We start from the raw sequence: 19,596 nt of genomic DNA, 5'->3' as shown, positions 1-19,596 counted from the left end.
AGAGAGAGAGAGAGAGAGACAGAGAGAGACAGAGAGGCACAAGAGAGAGAGAGAGAGAGAGAGAGAGAGAGAAGCACACAGAGAGGAGGGAGATAGATAGAGAGAACCACACAGAGAGGAGGGAGGGAGGGAGAGAGAGAGAAAGGCACAAAGAGAGGAGGGAGAGAGATAGAGAGAGAGAGAGAGAGAGAAGCACACAGAGAGGAGGGAGAGAGATAGAGAGAGAAGGACACACACACATGAAGAGAAACACACACACACAGAACAACAGCAACAAACAGCACTGTATCCGCAACAACAATGGAGGTTTTGAAATAAAACGGCAGAAAGGATACTTGTTTGTTGCTACACAGATGGCTACCCTCCGGATGGGATGGAGCGGTCCCAGGCAGAACAGAACCTTGTCACCCGGGAAACGGAAGATGCAGGTGGAGGACGTCCTGTTGACGACCACACACAGCACCTGGGAAAAAACAAGTCAAATATTTACATTTGGTATACCACATTGTTAACAGCGACACCTTGTTTGCAGTACCGAATAGTACCAGTCAGTATTGCCATGAAGAAGGTGGCAGACGGTCACAGAAACGCCCGCTGTTTATTGTATATAAATCCTGGTTGTGAAAAAATAACCTTGTTATCCAGTGATTTTCCAACTAGATGAAACTATTCAGGGATGAAACAAGTCAAATGCTGTCATCAGTTATTATTTCTGATAAACAACAGCAAGCAATATGCTGTGGACAACTATGGCAATCTTTTAGAAATAATTAGCAGTGCATAATGCGGTTTTAACTCTACTTATAAAAGAACTAAATGTTTAAAATAGATTATGAAGCATCAATTTTAACATCATCAAATAAAGTTTCGCTGCAGTACCAGGAAAAGTTACTCGGAAGTCCTCATTCGACAATGACCTTCTTCTTTCCGAGAACTCACAGACAGAGTATCATCACAATCTATCTATTGTTTCTTGAGTTGCTGCTACAAGTACGTCGGAAGCACACACACACACACAAACACACACACACACACACACAACAAACACACATACACATACACATACACACCAAAGTGTGTGTATACTTTATACCGATGTGTCCAAAGTACTAACTACAACATATAAGCTGTATATTTGTGTAATTTGCACACAACTTCTGTCTATATCTTCCTGAGAATGGTTTTACCTATTAACTGTATTTTTCATCTAATTTGCACCCAAATTCTGTCCATGTCTTCATGAGGATGGTCTAACCTATTAATTGTATTTTTCATCAATTTTTTTCTTCAGACCAAACATTGATTGGTATTGGATAAACTTTAAAGAGGGCCAATTACTCTTTGACGAAATTTATGGTTTGCCCATACATGTTGAGTAGTCAAAAGAAGAGAACAAGAACGACAACTATTGATGCCAAATAAGTAACAACAAATTGTCCCTAAAAGTCAAAAACAAGAATCTATACCCCATTAATAAAACATTATGGTAAAATACAATAACATAGGAGACAGGAAAAGTGCGACATTAACATGACCTGACATACACATCTTCCGTAATCAAAAATCCGCTGCTTCAAAATGAAATTTACATTTTGTTTTGCAATTCAATTACGATGATGGTAAAGAATATAAATCAAATTGACTGCTTTGCAATTGTGAGCGTTTTGGCTTCTCAGGCGCTGGTAAATGAATGTTAGTACACATCATAAATTATTGTACCTGCTTTCGTTTTTATAGCACTTCGAAGGACATGTTTACAGTTAAATCACAGTGTCTATGACTAAAGCGCTACAACATCATTGAGCTGATGCAAATGGTGTTAAGTATTCTATAGGAAAATGCTAAATGATATGGAACGATAAATACACAGCTCATCAAAAATGCAGATCACGGACGGTCATCAATATAGCTATGAAGGGCATGAATGTTAGTTTCAAATTTCATAAAGGAGGCTTTTAGTGCATGAAAATACCTGTCTTTCACAGCATACAGTGACCAAGCCTATCTTGTACCGTGCATATTAAGTAGTACAAAGCGCTATACGTGTACTGTGAATAGGCAAAGGTTGAGAAAAAAATATCACGAGACCATCGTCGTTTTTCCTAAATTCTACTTTTAAACGTAGAATAGAAATTCTAAAATCGTATTAATCCTGTAACTCAAGCTGTTCAGTTCTAGCTTAATGGAAATGGTAGTACATCGACTCTTAACGGAAAACGTTTATACCTATTAGCCAACGTTATCAATCCATCCAAGTTTACCCTCTCTAGCAATCTAGAAAAGACCACCGCCCGTTACTTTTCAAACCTAACTCTGTCTCTGACAACATGCAACAGTACACTCACTTCTCTGTCTTCAAACAACGGCTCGATCCAACGCTTCCAATTCCACTGGTTTTTCCAATTGGAGATATAGACCCACTCTAAAGACGCGGACATCGTGGCACGTCCACTCCTCCTTCGAAACGCTCCGCAAAAGGAGGAGGAGGAGAAGGAAGGAATCCTCGAGAGCAAACCGCACCCTCTCTCCGCATGGAACAAGCAAGCCGTGTGACGATTGCAGATTAGGTGTGCTTCCAACAACGCGGATCGCTATCTCTCCAACATTTACCGCAGCTTTGCTGCTACCTTTGATACTATCTTGCCTACGAATGACCTCTTCGACGAGGTCCGACCACATCCAAATGAGCCGTTGGATCCACCGATCGATCATAATCAGCTCGCTAAGTGTGAGAGTTGCGCCAGGTTCGTCAAGGTACATTTTCTTGCACGCTGCTTGAAGGGCAAACTCCGGGGACATTCAATGCTGATGAGATAGAGTAGTGGGCTTGATACTGTAATCAGGCGAGGAACTTTGCCATCAGGGACCCCGAGGTGTTGGTGATCCTTTTGTGTTTATCAATGCCCAGCAGTGCGCTTAACTACACGGGCCCGGTAGACTTTCAAAGTAGTTCCGACTCGCTTATAAGGAAAGATACGTCAGCATTTAAAAGAGGGTTGAAGTCATTTTGATGAGGTGATGACATCAGCTACGGGCGGCGTATCGGACGGTTTTGTTATGATGACCTTCGTCTCTGTTATAACATACACTCACTACATGGCTTTTCCAATATAATCATTTCATAGTTATTCACATAAAACCTTCCAGTAGGGATCACACTTAACGGGATTTTCGTGATCTCTAATATGGTATATAGCATTAGCAAAATGACTGTATATATTTGGTTTTTAGAATTTAAATGATTTCATGTTTTCAAAATATATAGCAAAAGTCAATGATTAAGATGTCTCAGCTAAAATGACAATATTTTGGAAAATAGATTTGTTTCCTGTTTTGCATGATCCTTATTTCTGATCTGAAGGCGTAAGATGCGTCTCATCAATGGCTGTACAACTATTATTAAAGATCTTATCATACTTTGGTTCACCACGATGCGCAGTGAGTAGCTTTATTTTGCAACAGCTTGTGGGTAAATGGTGCTGCTTAGGAGTTTATCAATAAAACATGTACTTGAGACTGTCAATTTACAATAGGGTAGTTTTGCGCCTCTTCGAACAACTGCCAAAACTAGGACTAATTGGATTTCCACTCTGACCTATAAGAACCAAGGATATTGGCAGTTATGATGTAGCCGACTTACGTCGACCAATGCGCAGGCTCCATTATTACATAATTACCATTGGATCTAATTCGACATCATTTCAGGTGAGCACAAATGGTTTATTCCCAGTCTGCTTTTATTTAACAGCCTCCTATGCCTAACAGTCAATTCCTAATATCTAAGAACGAAGTAACGGCGCTGCGCTCTGAGTTCTTTTGTTGGAGACAACATATCTGACCTATTTCCAAGAAGTGCGTTGGGTTGATAAATAATGAGAATAACTTTATTGTACAACAAATGTACAAGGGACAAAGTATGGCATGTACTTGCACATAACTACAGTTCATTAAGGCTAATCTACCTTATACAACACTGTAAAGTATACGTATGGGGTGAGAATGGCATTTACAATCATTGGAGGATTTTCAGTCTTCTTCAGTCTAGACATGTTAAAATATGTTTTCCTATGTATACCATGCCGGGGTTGTCACATTTAAACAAATGTGTTACAGATGAGGTTTTCCTTCCCCATAGCTACACAGCAAAATTTCACTCAGAATTACTTCACCCCCACCGGCGGTGGTTAAGAATTCTGGCGGCAACGTTGGGATTCAAACCAGTGACCTTTAGATCCAAGAGACCACCACACACTGCAGATGTTGTAATTGGAAGATGTATGGACCCATCGTGGAACCTCGGCCTTCAAGCGCCCTCTTAGCCTGCCCGTGAATATATAATTTCTTCATCATGTCAAAGGAATTATCAGATTGTGCACTGATAACAAATTTTGGCATTGAAATCAATATGTAGCAATAAGTATCGCCTGGACAGAGATGTATTTAATAGTCACACAAAATTAAATGTAAAATTTCTCACTAGAAAAGGTTTTTCAATCTCTCTGTTGTTTAGACAATTTTATGTTTTTGAGTTCGTTCTTCAAGCCAAGAAACAAACAACTGCTGCATAAGGCAATTAACGAAAAAAGGTTACCCCCATCTAAGAACGCCGTCGTTTTCGATGCAGCGGAGGGTATACTTAAATTCAGATTGCAATATTTTGAATTAACAGGACTAGAGACAAAATATAACATGTACATTATAATTGGCAAAGGAAATCTATAATATCGGAACGTAGCAGAAAGAAATGCCGGTTTACTCTTTTGTCAGATTGGTGTCGATTGATTCTTACCAAAACATGTCACGGATAAAAGTTACCTAACGTTACATATTCACTGGCCTTTCTTGGTATGGATAAGGGTAGAACTTGAGTTGAATTAACCCATGTGGCATTATTTAAGCGGTGAATACTACTATATGATGTACAATCATATAATACTTGACATTTAAACGCTGACAAGTAATTGAGAACCACTGGCTAGTCGCCAAAACCACTGTCAAACTGAGTGAAAACAAAAGCAGGTCAAAATGTCTTCTAATCTTCCTGCAAGCAGACCAGGTTTTCCAATAATGCCTGAACCAATACGTCATACATCACACCATGAGATGACACGTTAACATACTTGGGTTATCAATATATTTGTATCCGTTGACCTGAAACGGCATCATCCTGTCTTTCTGATGCAGCCACCGTTTTCCAGTACAAACCGTCGGCAAAGTTTTCGTGACAGGGGAATTCCGATCGAAGCCATGACGTCTTTTCACTATTAATTCGTGCGTGGCTGAAACAAATTTAGAATGTCCAGTCACACATTAAAGGAACCCAAGCAATGTTAGGGCCCGAAAATTGTATTTTGAAAGTCAATTTATTTAGTCACTTCTATACATGGTTAGTTCAAACGACGCTATCACAGTGTATAGCGACGTCCATCATGCAAAAAATATGACGACGTTGTGATGTGAGAACTCACTGAAAATCTTCGCCAGGGTTTTTGTAGGCTCGCGAAACTAAGGAAACATCGGGCACGTTTTTGCTTGGTTTTAAAATGCTCCAAGTATGAAGTTATTATGCAAGTGTGCGAAATAGTGTTAGTAAATGTAACTACCTTAAAGATTTCAGCATTTTTTTAATTTCCATTATTTTGCCCTAATGTTGCTTTGGTTGCCTTTGATTCGTGCGTGCTGAAACAAATTTAGAATGCCCAGTCACACATGGCCAGATAAAATGTGTCTCAAAAGCACTCGAGTGCGTGCAGAGAGGATGAATGTATTGAACAAAAGAGCAGCTTACCGCAACGTGGCATTGGACATATTGGAAAACCATTGTGTGGTCAAACCTTTGTACAATGAGTATGGTTAATGCAATTAAGCAATTAGGATCACTCCATGGGCTTTGGGATCTTGGGGCTTAGATAGTTGTTAAAGACTACACGTCTTTGTCAAAGCAAGATTACCATGCAGGGTTCAGAGAAAGGTAATGGTTGGATTTTGTTACGAGTTTTATTGTGTATCAGGGTCTTTGGGTAGGCGTGAGAATTATGTAGAGTAGGAGGACGCTTTCGGAATATCATGTATCTTAAACGGACCCTGAAAGCTATGTTTGACAAAGATTGTCAGAGACTCTTAGAGACATATACATGTTCTGTCCATATGTGCCTGTAGGTAAGTGCCTTTTCAGTGCTGTAGATAGGAATCCATTTTAAGAACCATTGCACTATTACTCACACAGCCTGAAGTTTAGATAAGAAACACCGGTGGCATGTGAAATAGAAAAAAAACTACATTATCATCAAAGAAATATCTATAAAAGCAAAATACAGTGGGAAAAATAGAGTGGGAAAAGATGTTATCGAAGCCTCCTCCCAACCTATTTTTGCTGACACAACCCTAACCACCCGCTGCATTGTCTGTTGATGAATATTTAATGGTCGTCATTTTTGAACGGAACCCCAAAGGTAAACGAAATTATTATCTTCATTTCATCATAAACCTATCTGTGCCTGGGGAAGATGACTTTCTCCGAGCACAGGGCTTTGTTTTACGGTGATGTTTTATGAACGTATCACTAAACATCTAATGACTGTGCTTCCAGCAAAATGCATTCACACCCTGAGTATATAAACGGTCGTCGTCATGGTACGACGGTTGACTACCAAGATTTTCAAACCCTCATCCAGACACACTAAGCATACATAGTAAATGATTTTCAGCATTTTAAGGATTTAAGTCGCTTAAATATCTTCAACAACAAAACATTTTGCAAATGCAGATTCGCTAAAGATACTCAGAATGTAACTGGGATTTTCATAATTTTAAGGCTCTAAGTCGCTTATAGCTCGTCAACTACAAAAACTTTTTTTGCAAATAAAGACACGCTAATCATATTTGATATATAACTGAGATTTTCATCATTTTAGGGCTTAAAGTCGCTTAAATTGCGTCCACAACCAAACATTTTGCAAATGCAGATTCGCTAAGCATATTTAGAATATATTGATATTTTCGTCATACTAAGGCTTTATGTCGCTTATAGCTCGTCCCCTACAAAACAATTGCAAATAAAAACACACTCAACATATTTAGTACATAACTGACATTTTCATCAATGTGAGGCTTTAAGTCGCTAAAATTGCGTCCACAACAAAAAAATATTTTTCGAATGCAGATTTACTGAACATACCCAATTTTTTTTGTAATTTTAAGGCTTTATGTCGCTTGAATTTCTTCAACAGCAAAACATTTTGCAAACGCAGATTAAGCTCAAAATCCGTCCACTACAGACATGTTTTGCAAATAAAGACAAACCAAACACAACTAGTGTATACTTATCATTTTAAGGCTTTAATCTAACGCTCAAATTTCGTCTACATCAAAAACATTTTGCAAATGCAGATACTCTAAACATGATTAGAGTATAATTTAGATTTTCGTCATTTTTAGCCGTTATATCTCTTATCACTTGTTCACTACATTTTATTTTGCAAATAAAGACACGGTAAACATATCTAATATATAAATGAATCTTCTCATTTTCAGGCTTTGAAAAATTTGATATTACATTCTACAATTGTACGCCTCTTCGTTAATCTCCGGTCAACTAAGGACAGCACATCAATAACCGGTTTATATTTCATATAGAATTGATGTCATTATTGCAGCGATGCCAACATGATAACATATGAAGCTATGTGTATGGATCGCCGACAGCAAGATTATTCATTGATTAATGACATGTCGTGTTCAATGGATACGCACCATTGAATATGAATAGTGAACAAGACATGTTGCTACCGGGGATAGGTCGTCCTTAGAAAACCCTGGAACTCTATCATACATAACGACGCCGTTACATTTTAGATCTATTCATTTGTTCGGTATGTTCATGCAATGGTTGCCCAACTAGCCAGAGGCTTTTACTAAGGGCAAACCCTGGGGAAAAACAGTCATTTTGTTATACACACAATTAGTAAGGTTAAAAGTCATATATACATTGTATGATACATTTAGTTACGTCTGTCGTAGGTCGTCGTACGCTTTTTTTTCCACATCTTTATTCGAACATACATAATTACATAACATAACAGCACATTTACATAGACATTTAAAATTCACACAGATGTAAACACAGTTACATATTGTTGCAGGGGTCATTCCCGCTAGCTAGCTTTTTTGGATTGGGTGCGCTTCCTGGTCCTTTTTTGACAGGGGTGTCTCTAAACCCCCCCGCCCCGTGCCGTCGTGCAATTTTAATGTCGTAGAAATTCTTAAAAGAACTAACTGCTGACAAGGATCTAAGACAGCCTCTTCCGCAACAAGGCAGTTGAATTTTGTGGAACATGTGTACGGTTATCCCAAGATGCCACGAATTTGCAATCGCACGACGATCGCACGACAATCGGACGACAATCGTACAACGTATATGACCGGGCTCTTATTAAGGGACTGTGCATTCAATTTACAATTAAAGCTTCATGTCTCATGGCTAACATTATGTCTGAAACAATCCACATCATGATTGATACTTATTCTGTGGAGGTTGTGCATAATTTCGGAATAATCTTGCACGGAAAAGTGAAGTCGTGAAAGTAGTCAAGAACATCCGGGGACCACCCTATTTTATCCATAACTACCGAGCCCCTAAACCTAACTAAAACCCCTCCATATGTCAGAGTTAGGGGCTGTTGCAACATAGAAACAGGGGTGTAACCGATCATTCTAGATGTTACGACATAGACGCTCTCTATCTAGAACATTAGTATTCAGAAGTCGCGTGTTGAATATGCCGGCAACACGTCGTTTAAATGTAAATTGCTCCTGTAGTCTGGAGATAATCCTCAAGTCTCTATGACCTTATACAGTAAAACGTCTTTACAGGCTGACGTGCAACATATACAACTTAGTGATATGGGAGCCTAAGGATGATCAGTACATAAACTAAAAGAAGAAAGCAGTCTTTTCTGTTTTCTATGAACCAATTGATTTTCCAAATCTTGAACTTTAAAGATGTGATTAGAAAATCTCCTGCTAGTTCCATCTTAATTATAGCTAAAAAGCTATCAAAATTCCTTTAGAAGTCCGGTACAGCAATCGTGAAAAAATGCTTTGATGTTTGAACCCATTCGTTTCTTATGGAAATGAAGCAGTCTTCTATGAATATGTACATTGGGATGTTGCCTTGTGACGCGTATTCCAAAAGAATTCTCCGACGTTCCTAATCTTGTTAGGCCCCCATTCCACTAAACGGTGACCTCACAATGACCTCACTGCAACCCGAATGGGATTTTGTAACCCTTGGCCTTGGCTTTATGATAATTGGAATATCATGCAAAATGCAAAGGTATAACTGAAAAGACAACACAAAACGTATAGCGTTAAATTCGTTTCTATCTACTCATAAAATTTGTTGGGCCCTCTGTCAAACCGCTCGAATATATATTCAGAATATATCTATACTTATAATTTCTACGATAAGGTTACTCCTTATTTCTGAACAAAATAGCGTTAATCCCAATAGATCTTTTTGCTATCTATAATGTTCTCATATACAACAGGTTTTTATTTTGCAGCAATAAAAATGTATCATACTCTTGCAGGCCATACTCTTGCAGACGCTTACAGGCCAAAGCACCTAACGACACAACGCGTTACCGTCCCAGAAACATTTGTTAACGGAAAGGGCCTTTCATATAGCTCTGAAGTCTCTCCAACGAACCTTCACAAGTCATGCTAGGGGCCTGAATGGCAGAGGGAAATGACTTTCTGAACTGCGATGTTCCAGTGAAGTGCCTATTTTACCGTTAACATCTGTACATAGCATGCCATTGCCATATCTGAATGTTTCCTCCTCTTTTGAAGATAGCAACGGCGCCTGAGGTAAGTAGGCTGTCCTTCTTCTATATCTAGATGTCAGATACCAAAAGGGCATCCTGAACTAGGTTATGATCTTGTAGATCATACTTTTTGTCATGAACATACATTTTTTCTTGCGTTATGACAACTATGCAATAGAAATGCCAAGCCAAAATGCCATGAAACTGCAACAGCAGTATCTATTGTATTATCTCACTTCGACATGATTGCCAAGGCACAGCCAGTAAACTATAGACTTCTTACTACATAAAGAAGTAAGACATATAATGTGATTCATTGTTACTGCATTTATGCGACATGCATGTGTAAAGCGCCCTCTACCCATTTAATTGTACTGCAGTCTGCTATTAAAGCAATACTACTAAAGTTTTTAAAATTCATTGACATTACTTTCTTGCTGACTTCCGATCAGATAAAGTTCATGAAAAGGAACGAATCACTAGAATTGGTCAATAGCTATTATATAGCTCAATCCGTAATTTCATTTCTTTCAAATTTAAGAAAGAATAAATCGTTACTGTATTAATATATATTGTCCAAGCTTACTTAATAAGGTGAGGGTATTACGTGAGTATAATCAATGACAGATAAAGACATTTGAAATTAAAATTATAGGGTTTTAGTTATTGAATTGGTATTGAAGGAACCAGGTAAGTAGTGAGGCAACGTCTAGACGGAAAATACAACAATAAAAGCGCTCTTAAGCCTGCACCTAGATCACTGTCACGAATCATCTTCAAATGCAATATCAAATGAGAAGATAAAAGGTTTTAACCTTTTTTGCTTCCTAAACTTTAATAAGAAGCATTGTTCTACTCTTTGAAAGTCTTTAGGTCCTTTGAGATTGAAATAAGATATATGTCCTCTACAAGATCATATTACAAAATACAAACTTCTCGTCTTTTTTCCCGACAAACGTCATTAAGGCAAGGTAATATACTTTTCTTTGGATGGTGATAAGTCGTTCTTTTCTGATGCAAATAAGAGAAATTACCTCCTAGTTCTCATCTGCAAAATGCAATATCAAACATCACTAAGGCATTGCATTTTTTCTTTGAAAGTCTTAAGGCCCTTCTTTGTTATGCAAAGATCACCTCCTACCCAGTGAAACGATAAAAGGAAAGTGAATTGACAAGTTTTTTCTACAAATACAATATCAAAATTACAAAACAAAAACTCATAGCCCTTTTGCCCAGTAAACATCAATAAGACCAGGCCTTGTACTTTTCTTGGAAGTCGTAAGGTCGTTAGGTCCTCTTTTGTGATGCAAATCAACCTTCAGATTGTAAAACGTTAAAGAGCCAGCAAAATAACAATTTCAAGTGTCTTCTTCAGACGCAATTTTAGATTACGAAATAAAAACTTCTAGTCTTTTGCCCGAATGGACATTAGTAAGATCAGGTATTAAACCTTTCTTTGGAAGTCTGTTGGTCCTTTTTTGTGATTCAAATAAAATAGATTACCTTCTAGCCAGTAAAACGATAAAGAGGCAACTAAAGAGCTGCTCATTTCATGGCTTGAATAATTGATGACTCGTCGGTAACCAGATCTGTTATGTGGTCGGTGGAATAATTGCGCGGGTCAAAATGGCGGCTTGTCGGTTTTGAATGTACGTAAGCGAATGTGACAATATGATCCCTGGGGGACGAAAATAGATGGGGTGGATCTAGTGGGTTCTGCTCGAGGGCGAAAACAACATTTTGCTTTTAGGAATCATGATAGCAAGGATGTCAAGGTTGTAAAAAAGACTAGGACGTCTGAATGGAAGGAAAGTTCTCGAAGCTCACGGGAGCACTAACTTCTAGAAGAAGCACGTATTAGGGAAGGTAAGGTATAGGCCTGAGAAGCCTAAAGTGGTCATTTTTGTTATCAAAGACTAAGAAAACAACAGAAAACAAGTACATGAAACCTTCAGGTTTGATCGGTAACACACGCTGCCTGAATTATTGTGGTGTATCAATGTTGTACATCTTCTATTAAAACCTTCAGTTCGACGATGGATTTAAGGAAAGTTTTCAAAGCTTAAGTTAAGGGTGCACTAGGTTCTTTAAGTGTTGTTATCAACGACAGGCAAAAAAACAGCAAAAAAAGGACAAAAAAACTTGGTTTGTTGGGTAACACATGCTGACTTGGGAAATGGGAAATACTCGAAAGGTTCTTGGTCACAAGAGTAACGTGGGGGGGGGGGGGCGCCTCAGTGTATATTTTTATCATGTGACTTAAGGCACATTACTAATAAATATGCCCACACAAATATAGATAGGAAAAAAAGAGACAACCAAAATAAAGCAAAAACAAATATTTGTACTAAAACTAAACCATTGCCTTATAGAGGATCATACCAGGTATCAAATTATAAAGTTTTGACGACTTTATAAGAGAGACAATGATACATATTTCTAGTTCTTGAAACGCCAGACGGTTCACACTAATACCTGGCCACATGAATTACAGCGAAGACATTTAAATGAATCACTTTTACGGCGTCATGCCATTTCAAAATAACATCGTTCATGATTAGAATTCTACACGAACAGAATGTGAAATACTTCGGAAACATATGTTCACGATGTATAGAATTCCTATCTTATTTGATGCGATGATAATGTAACTATAAATAGATAAACTATCAATACGTAAACAAGTTATAGGTTGCAGTTTTACCACTAATTCATGAAACAGTACAGGTTAACAGACCAAGGCACCACAGATAACTCATTAAGAACAACATCAAGATATCATAGCCGGAAGTTCCACTGTAGCACCTTAAAAAGCTGATAGGTGGCTCAAATTCTAATAGTTTCTTTGTTTTGCTAACACCTACCAACATACCGAATATCATTGATCACTACTTCTTGAGTTATGCTATTCACAAACAATCACACACACACATGCACCCAAAAACATCCTTTCTTGGCGAAGGTAATAAACGTAACAAACCAGTGAGAACACTTGATCATAATACTTTAGAAAAACGTCTTACCTTATCCGGGCACTTGAAGGTAATGTTCGCCCCCTTAGCCGAAGACTTTCTTTTCATATTGGACCGGTGCATCTTGCGTTCCTCCCCCTTCTTCTTCTTGTTCTTCAGAAGTAGACTGGCAGTTCAGTGTCTTCTGTTGTTGCTACACCTCGCTATAGCTCCCTTCCATGTTCCTTCCCCTGTATACAACAACAGATGGTGGTTTAAACTCGGTTTTAAAAGGATCACCGAATAGTCACGGGACCTGACCCACACGCCTTTAACAAGCAAACCTTAACAATATAAATGTCCCTAATACCTGCAAACCGTGAAAATACTAAACAGAACATCAGTCAAACGGTTTTGCATCGTGAAACAAATGTGCTATCTGTCCTTACCTAAGTGATGAATACAAGGGAATCTGTACTTGTTGTCCACCAAGGATACACTACAGGAATGTCACACACCAATACGCTCGGGACACTGTTGTCGCACAATTTCATTTGTCTAAAAGCATTATGTTTTGAAAGTCAGTGAAGCGGTACAAAAGTATATCGGCCTAATGGAAGTGCAGGTCCAGGTGACTATATATATCATACAAACATTTGGATGAAATGATAAATCAATAAGTTACATCGCTATAGCTTCAAGAAATATTTGTATCTATCAGAAAATAGTTTTTCTCTTCTTTTTTTTTAAATATATGACACATAAATTTGCATCGCCAGTGGAGGTAACGAAGTGAAAAGAGTGTCATTTATTGATAAGAGTGTACTATAGAAAATGACACTATATAGCAGTCAACACATTGCTCATATTGATCCATACTGTAAGAGTGTTGCCATGGATACCGTCACACAATGGCACCGGGAACTTATAATAGAATAGCGTAACATCAAAACAGGGGGCGATGAATATTTTATGATGTGCTCCATGTCGCTTGTCACCTGTTGAATGGGCGCAGCCGTGTGGGGTGTCGTGGGATTTTTTAATGGAAAGCCTTTAAGAATGCAACAACAGGTGTCGCCCAACACTATGATCCCGGTGGTGCCTACCTCTTGATGCCCCTATCTCACAACCACGACACGCTGCCGACCTCGCTGCGACCGAGTGATTTGACAGCGCGCTAAACGAATCTAATCGATAAAAAACGAATCTTTTTACGCTTTGTGTGATTTCATTTTTATTCATACTTGTACTTTTTGCATGGTATTCCTATTGTAAAGTCAAGCCTAACTCAAATTCAATCTAGGACGCAGTGAGGTCGCCAACGCGTCGCGGGTCCGCTGTCTAAAGGGGCTTGATAATTGCCATTGGTAGTTCGGCAGTCCTGGCTGTATCATTTTACAGCCAAACAAACACTGTAAAGGGGCAAATGTTCGCGTTAGATTTATTCCGCGGTAGGGAGAAAATTGAGTGTTTGCGGTGGTTTTAAGTTCGTGGTTAAATCAAAGAGGTATGCGAGCAGAAAACAACAAAAATGTTCGGGATGGTTTTAAGTTCGCGGTGAAGAGATCACCATGAAAACCGAGCACATTATCACTTTTACAGTATACAAATAAGATAAACCCTCGACTCTTTTTGTACAGTCGGACGATGCTCAGATGTCGGGTTGTGACCGTAGTCACGTCGTAAAGCGTGTCAGACTCTCTTACTAAAATTAGTACACATTTTGCATTTGTTTTGATAGTTCGATTGAATAAATGCTGTAAATACAGTGACGGTTTTCGTAATGTCATATTCATATATTCATATTGATATCTGCCCTTTAAACGGGGTAATGTACAGTCAATTACACTATTGCAGGTTTGCGTAGCAAAACCTTTATTGAATCTGTTGGCATGTGTGGTGGCCGCCATCTTGAATTGTGACGTCACAGGGTCGCCATACCATTTTATTGGGAGGGACCTAGTATGTAGCTAGACACACACACTAACACCTAAAAGGATCTTAGGAACCTCACGTGCATGTATGTACGTTTTGAGACTATACATTCCCCCATATCATTGCCGTTATTCCAATTAAACTCGCTGTGTCACCGAAACTTAGATATATTCAGATTATGTTGTTATAGATACTACAGATTATAATAATTTTTTATTGATTGATTAAGATATATTTTGATATCTTTCCAACTATTTCTTCATGAAAGGAATGATCAGCTTCCTAAATACATCACTATGAAATTTTCAACAAAATGCTACCTTTTTTCAATCATATCTGATCTATAATTACACAATTACAAACTTAACAATAAGGACGCCTGATATTTTATCTATTTCTATTATAATGATTATCATTATTGTTATTATTATCATATGTTCATATTCTATTTGATTAGCTGAAACATACATACATGATACAGCCAATGTTGCCCAATTTGCGTGCTGCTATTAATATTGTAAAGGGCTAACCTGACATGTTTAAAGCGTGACCCACTTACATGCACAGACGCTAACGTTCTAAAGGCAACACCTCAACATGATGAAGACGGAGGGCTTCTGAAAACGACAAGGCGTCTTTTTCGGCGCCGTGGTGTCTGCGCAGGTCTCGACCCGTCCTTCCGCTGCGCTAAATTCTCAACCTCGTCAATCAAAACATCAAACAGAAAAGTTCGCACTTTTCAATAACGTCCCCAAAACGTGTAAAGCGTATGCTGTGCTGCCAGCGGTGCATAAGTATTCTTACAAATTTTGCGGAATACATGTATACGACCCCTACAAATTTGTTGGTCCAGTTGGACATGAGCGGCATATTGTAGATTGCGGCGTCGGAACTTACTTCTTCCCAACTCTATCTTGGCTTTCAAAAAAAATTCGATCCTGTTAAGCACTAAAAGGCTCCACCTGACTAAAGCTGGCATATCGGTTTAGTTTAGACCCACTAGCAGGGAAAGACTGAAAGCCGGTGTTAGACAGGCGATGGTCAACAAATTAGTAAGGATCGTATGTATTCTATAAAATTCGTATGTGTTCCGTTCAGTTTGCAAGAATCGTATGTATCCCGTAAAAATCGCATGTATTCCCAAAAATCAATAAGAATCGCATGTATTTCTTAAAATTCGTATGTATTCCGTAAAATTTGCATAAATTCCGTAAAACTCGTATGAATATTTAGGCACCCCTGACAGTGCCTTTATCTTTTCAAGAAACAAATGATTGAGGTGTCATCTAGTTCTAGCGGTGCTGTGCCAACCTGCACTATAATGAAGTATGCCTTTGATCGTCACACACTAGCGCAGATATAAGATAAAGTGTGAAGCTTGCACGCCATGTACACTTTTCCCGTGCCCATTTGGGTATAGACTTTAACAGACCGCCCTGTCACACCTCAGAAGCTATACTAGTATTCAACGTAGTACGATAAGTTGTTGACACATCCCTTATTTGAAAAACGAGACGGTGCGAATGTGCGAGGTGAAGTTGTTCTGAATCTGTACACAGATTCACATTTTTGTTGACATTAGGATTTCAGGGGACATTCTTCAGTTTAGCCGAATTCAGTGACAGAAAATGGTTGAAGTGAAGGCCTTTGTTAATGGCATACTCCTGTCATATCCTAGCCGAAAGTCCTAAGACAAAAATATGGCCGCGCAATGACGACCTCTGAATCATACCAAAGTTACATCAACGCCCTCTTGCGGTTATTGCGGGGAAAACAATGTGGTGAAAGGTTGCTCGATTCCTGATATTTTCATATTTGTGCATAGCACAGAATACTGGTGAGTCACAATGTTGGTCATAATAGTATAGATAACAACTCAGGTGGTTGATGATGAACTAAAATGTTACATTTTGTGTACTATGTACACATGTACGAGTATGTTCCAAACAGTGAGTTTGGATTCGGGTTCGGGTTCGGGTTAGGATACGGGTTCGGGTTAGGATACGGGTTAGGCTTAGGATACGAGTTAGGATTAGGGCAGGGTAAGGGCGACACTAAAGCCCGTCCAATTTCAAAACTGATTCAAAGTACTAAACTAATAACGGTTACTTCCTAGCATGAATATATCGAAAGCACAAGGCGGACACATGTCTTTTTCGGTGCAATCAGAAACGCCCTCTTGCAGTAGGCATGGTATGACAGGGTACATAAGGAATGTGCAAAGACAAAATGAATGATTCATATACTAAGCAAAACCTTTTATAAACAAAATAAGAAAAATTGCAGTGGTAATTAATTTTTCTGTAGATTTACATGTACGCTACTCTAATGCAGTGTAAATAAGGTGTTTAATAATTGCTATACGTTCATTGCCAATACATGCCCGAAGGCTAATTGAAAGTATATGTACCATAGATAAAATCATCATAAATGTAATGCTATTAAGAACTAGTTTCTACAGTAAACTACCTCCTGAGCTAGTTTTGCTAAATTTGATATAAACTAATAACAAAATGGTTACTAAATAACGGTTACCCCAAAACATTTTGCAGTGCAACTACAAGTCGTCTGGTCGTCTAGCTATGCCTATTTAAGGTTAATGTTGATGAACCATTGAAATTTAAGAAACCGTACACATTATTAGTGTGTACAATTTCCCTTTTCGCAAATGGAAAAGAGATATCGTGAGCCTGGGCTTAGGTTCAACATTTCCTTCAAGACTCTACTCAGTCCTTCCGTTGCCCCAAGGGTATTTATAACGACTCCTGGATACGGTTTGAAGGAGAAAACCTTGAAACGACGCCTTCCTGTCGACATGGAGAACTAGACGCCCAGAAAACGAATCGCAAAGGGCAGGAAAATGTTCCGCAAGTTACCGTTTGACAAATCCGCCCATTTATCATACACACTCACTCACTCACAGTCTCCCCACAGCCGCAGTAGCCAATTTAGTTACACGTTGTCACTTGGGAGACGTACATGATTCTTAGACCATATCCACGAGGCAGACGGGGGAAGAGATAATCGAATTATTTCTCTGGAGAGGAGGGCTCGACTCTTGAAGGGGAGACGTTGTTGAAAGAGTGTTGGTTTAGGTGAAGTCATATTCATCGCACTTTTTAAAAATTTTGGACGAGGCTGTGACATAACAGACAGTCGAATCTTAAAAGCAACCAAAGCAATATTAGGGCCAACAAATTGGAAATAAAGAAATGCTGAAATCTTTATGGAAGTGACATTTACTAACACTGTTTAGCACATTTGCGTAATAATTTCACACTTAGCGCACAAAATAGAGCCGTACGATGATACGAGACTACAAAAACCCCAGCGACGATTTTAAGTGAGTTCTCACTTCACACCGACGTCATATTTTTGCATCATGGATGTCGCTAATCATTCTGTTAGTGTTGTTTGAACTAGTCATGTTTAAAATTACTGAATGAATTGAATCTCAAAATCCAATTTTCGGGCCCTAATATTGCTTGGGTTTCGGTGCAACCACCATTTGGGATAACACGGCATGTGCCAGCTTTACTGGCACACACATGCTGACTTTATCAAACTTAACAACTTGTCGCCCCTATATCTGCTTAATTTTCCATTCGAAGCATATTTGCCTAATTTGCATATATGTAAGTCATGAAGACGATGACTTGCAAGCAGTATCGTGTTAAATAATGTTTAAAAATTATCGAAAAACAAGTGCACCATACCACTCCCTGTTCGAACCCGAGTCAAAAAGCCTTAAACTCTAAACGCTAACCAAATACACCTCGAAACATCACGTTGTAGGCAGAACATGCTAATACACTTAAAGTGACGGAGCGTGCTAATACATGAAAATAGGCGACGGCCGTTTCAAATGGCGACAACCGTACGTTTCTAAAGGCGACAACCGTTTCTAAAGCCGACGGCCGTATTACCAGACGGAATTTAGCCACGCCTATTTTGGCGCGTTAGGCATACAACAAGCCACTCCAAACGATGCGTGCTTTCAATCTTAGGGTTCACACGCCTATGATAAATTCTAAAATTTAGCGGATAACATCGAGTAGCACAGATAAATCAATTTTTGCAAGTTGTCCACTTTATGTGAGCCAAAAGGAAAGTTCTGTAATATTTCAGGCTTAAAATGACGTTAGTTCTGGCAACTCTATATTGTATTTGGCACACATACAAGTACAAAGTAGCAGGAGGTTAAAATGTTATGGAATCAGTCTCAGTTTAGGCTTTTTTTACTTTCAAACCCGATCTTATTATCCTGCATTTATCCCGAATATTGGACCCTTTATCTCCAGTGGGCCAGCGCATTAATCTATGATAATACTAGATATGCTTGATATCGATTGAATATAGTGTTCTGATGACTACAGTGCATTTGAAAGGTTCTATGTGGAAAAGTAATTTCTTAAGACAAAAACAAATGACATTATGGGTGTAGGGCAAAAATGCACTGCGACAGGTTTTCTGCCAAGAATTAATGGAATCGTGTTAGTTTTTCGGCAGTGGAAGTACATTTGTCATAATGCTTGCTTCATCGCATAAATCTTTTTACAGAACAGAACACATTTTTGTACATATATCATCCTTTTTTTTCTAGTTACACTGCGTAGATAAATATCAAAGCAGGAAGGATCGCAATTTGCTGACGGCACACTTTGAGAAAAATCACCGCCCAAAATCGCTTAATCTTTTTAAGTGACACATCTTAAATCCCTTCTTTCTACTTACTAGATGAATATGTAAGTGGGAAGGATCCCAATTTTTAAGTCACCCACTTTTTGACCCAATCTTCATAAGTTATTTGCAATCATCGTAAGATTACCCCCTCATGACTAATATTAAGATATTCAAGAGTTATGTAAAAAGAACTCATCAAT

At 38.6% G+C, this 19,596-nt stretch overlaps 1 protein-coding gene across 4 annotated transcripts in view; it reads right to left on the bottom strand.

Annotated features, from left to right (window-relative positions):
- Positions 1–19,596, bottom strand: part of LOC136424728 (sodium channel protein 1 brain-like) — an 87,567-nt gene that overhangs the window by 49,687 nt on the left and 18,284 nt on the right. For all 4 annotated transcript variants that reach the window (XM_066413351.1, XM_066413352.1, XM_066413353.1 and 1 more), the window contains exons 2-3: positions 12,851–13,029; positions 336–463 (exon numbers count right to left, since the gene is read on the bottom strand). In XM_066413351.1, coding sequence (XP_066269448.1) covers positions 336–463; positions 12,851–12,922 — 200 coding nt within the window. In that variant the 5' untranslated portion in view covers positions 12,923–13,029. The remainder of the gene's footprint in view (positions 1–335; positions 464–12,850; positions 13,030–19,596) is intronic.

Source organism: Branchiostoma lanceolatum, chromosome 18 (assembly GCF_035083965.1).
Source record: "Branchiostoma lanceolatum isolate klBraLanc5 chromosome 18, klBraLanc5.hap2, whole genome shotgun sequence".
NCBI lineage: Eukaryota > Metazoa > Chordata > Leptocardii > Amphioxiformes > Branchiostomatidae > Branchiostoma > Branchiostoma lanceolatum.
Note: the sequence above shows the minus strand (reverse complement) of the source record. Positions and strands in the feature narration are given on the sequence as shown.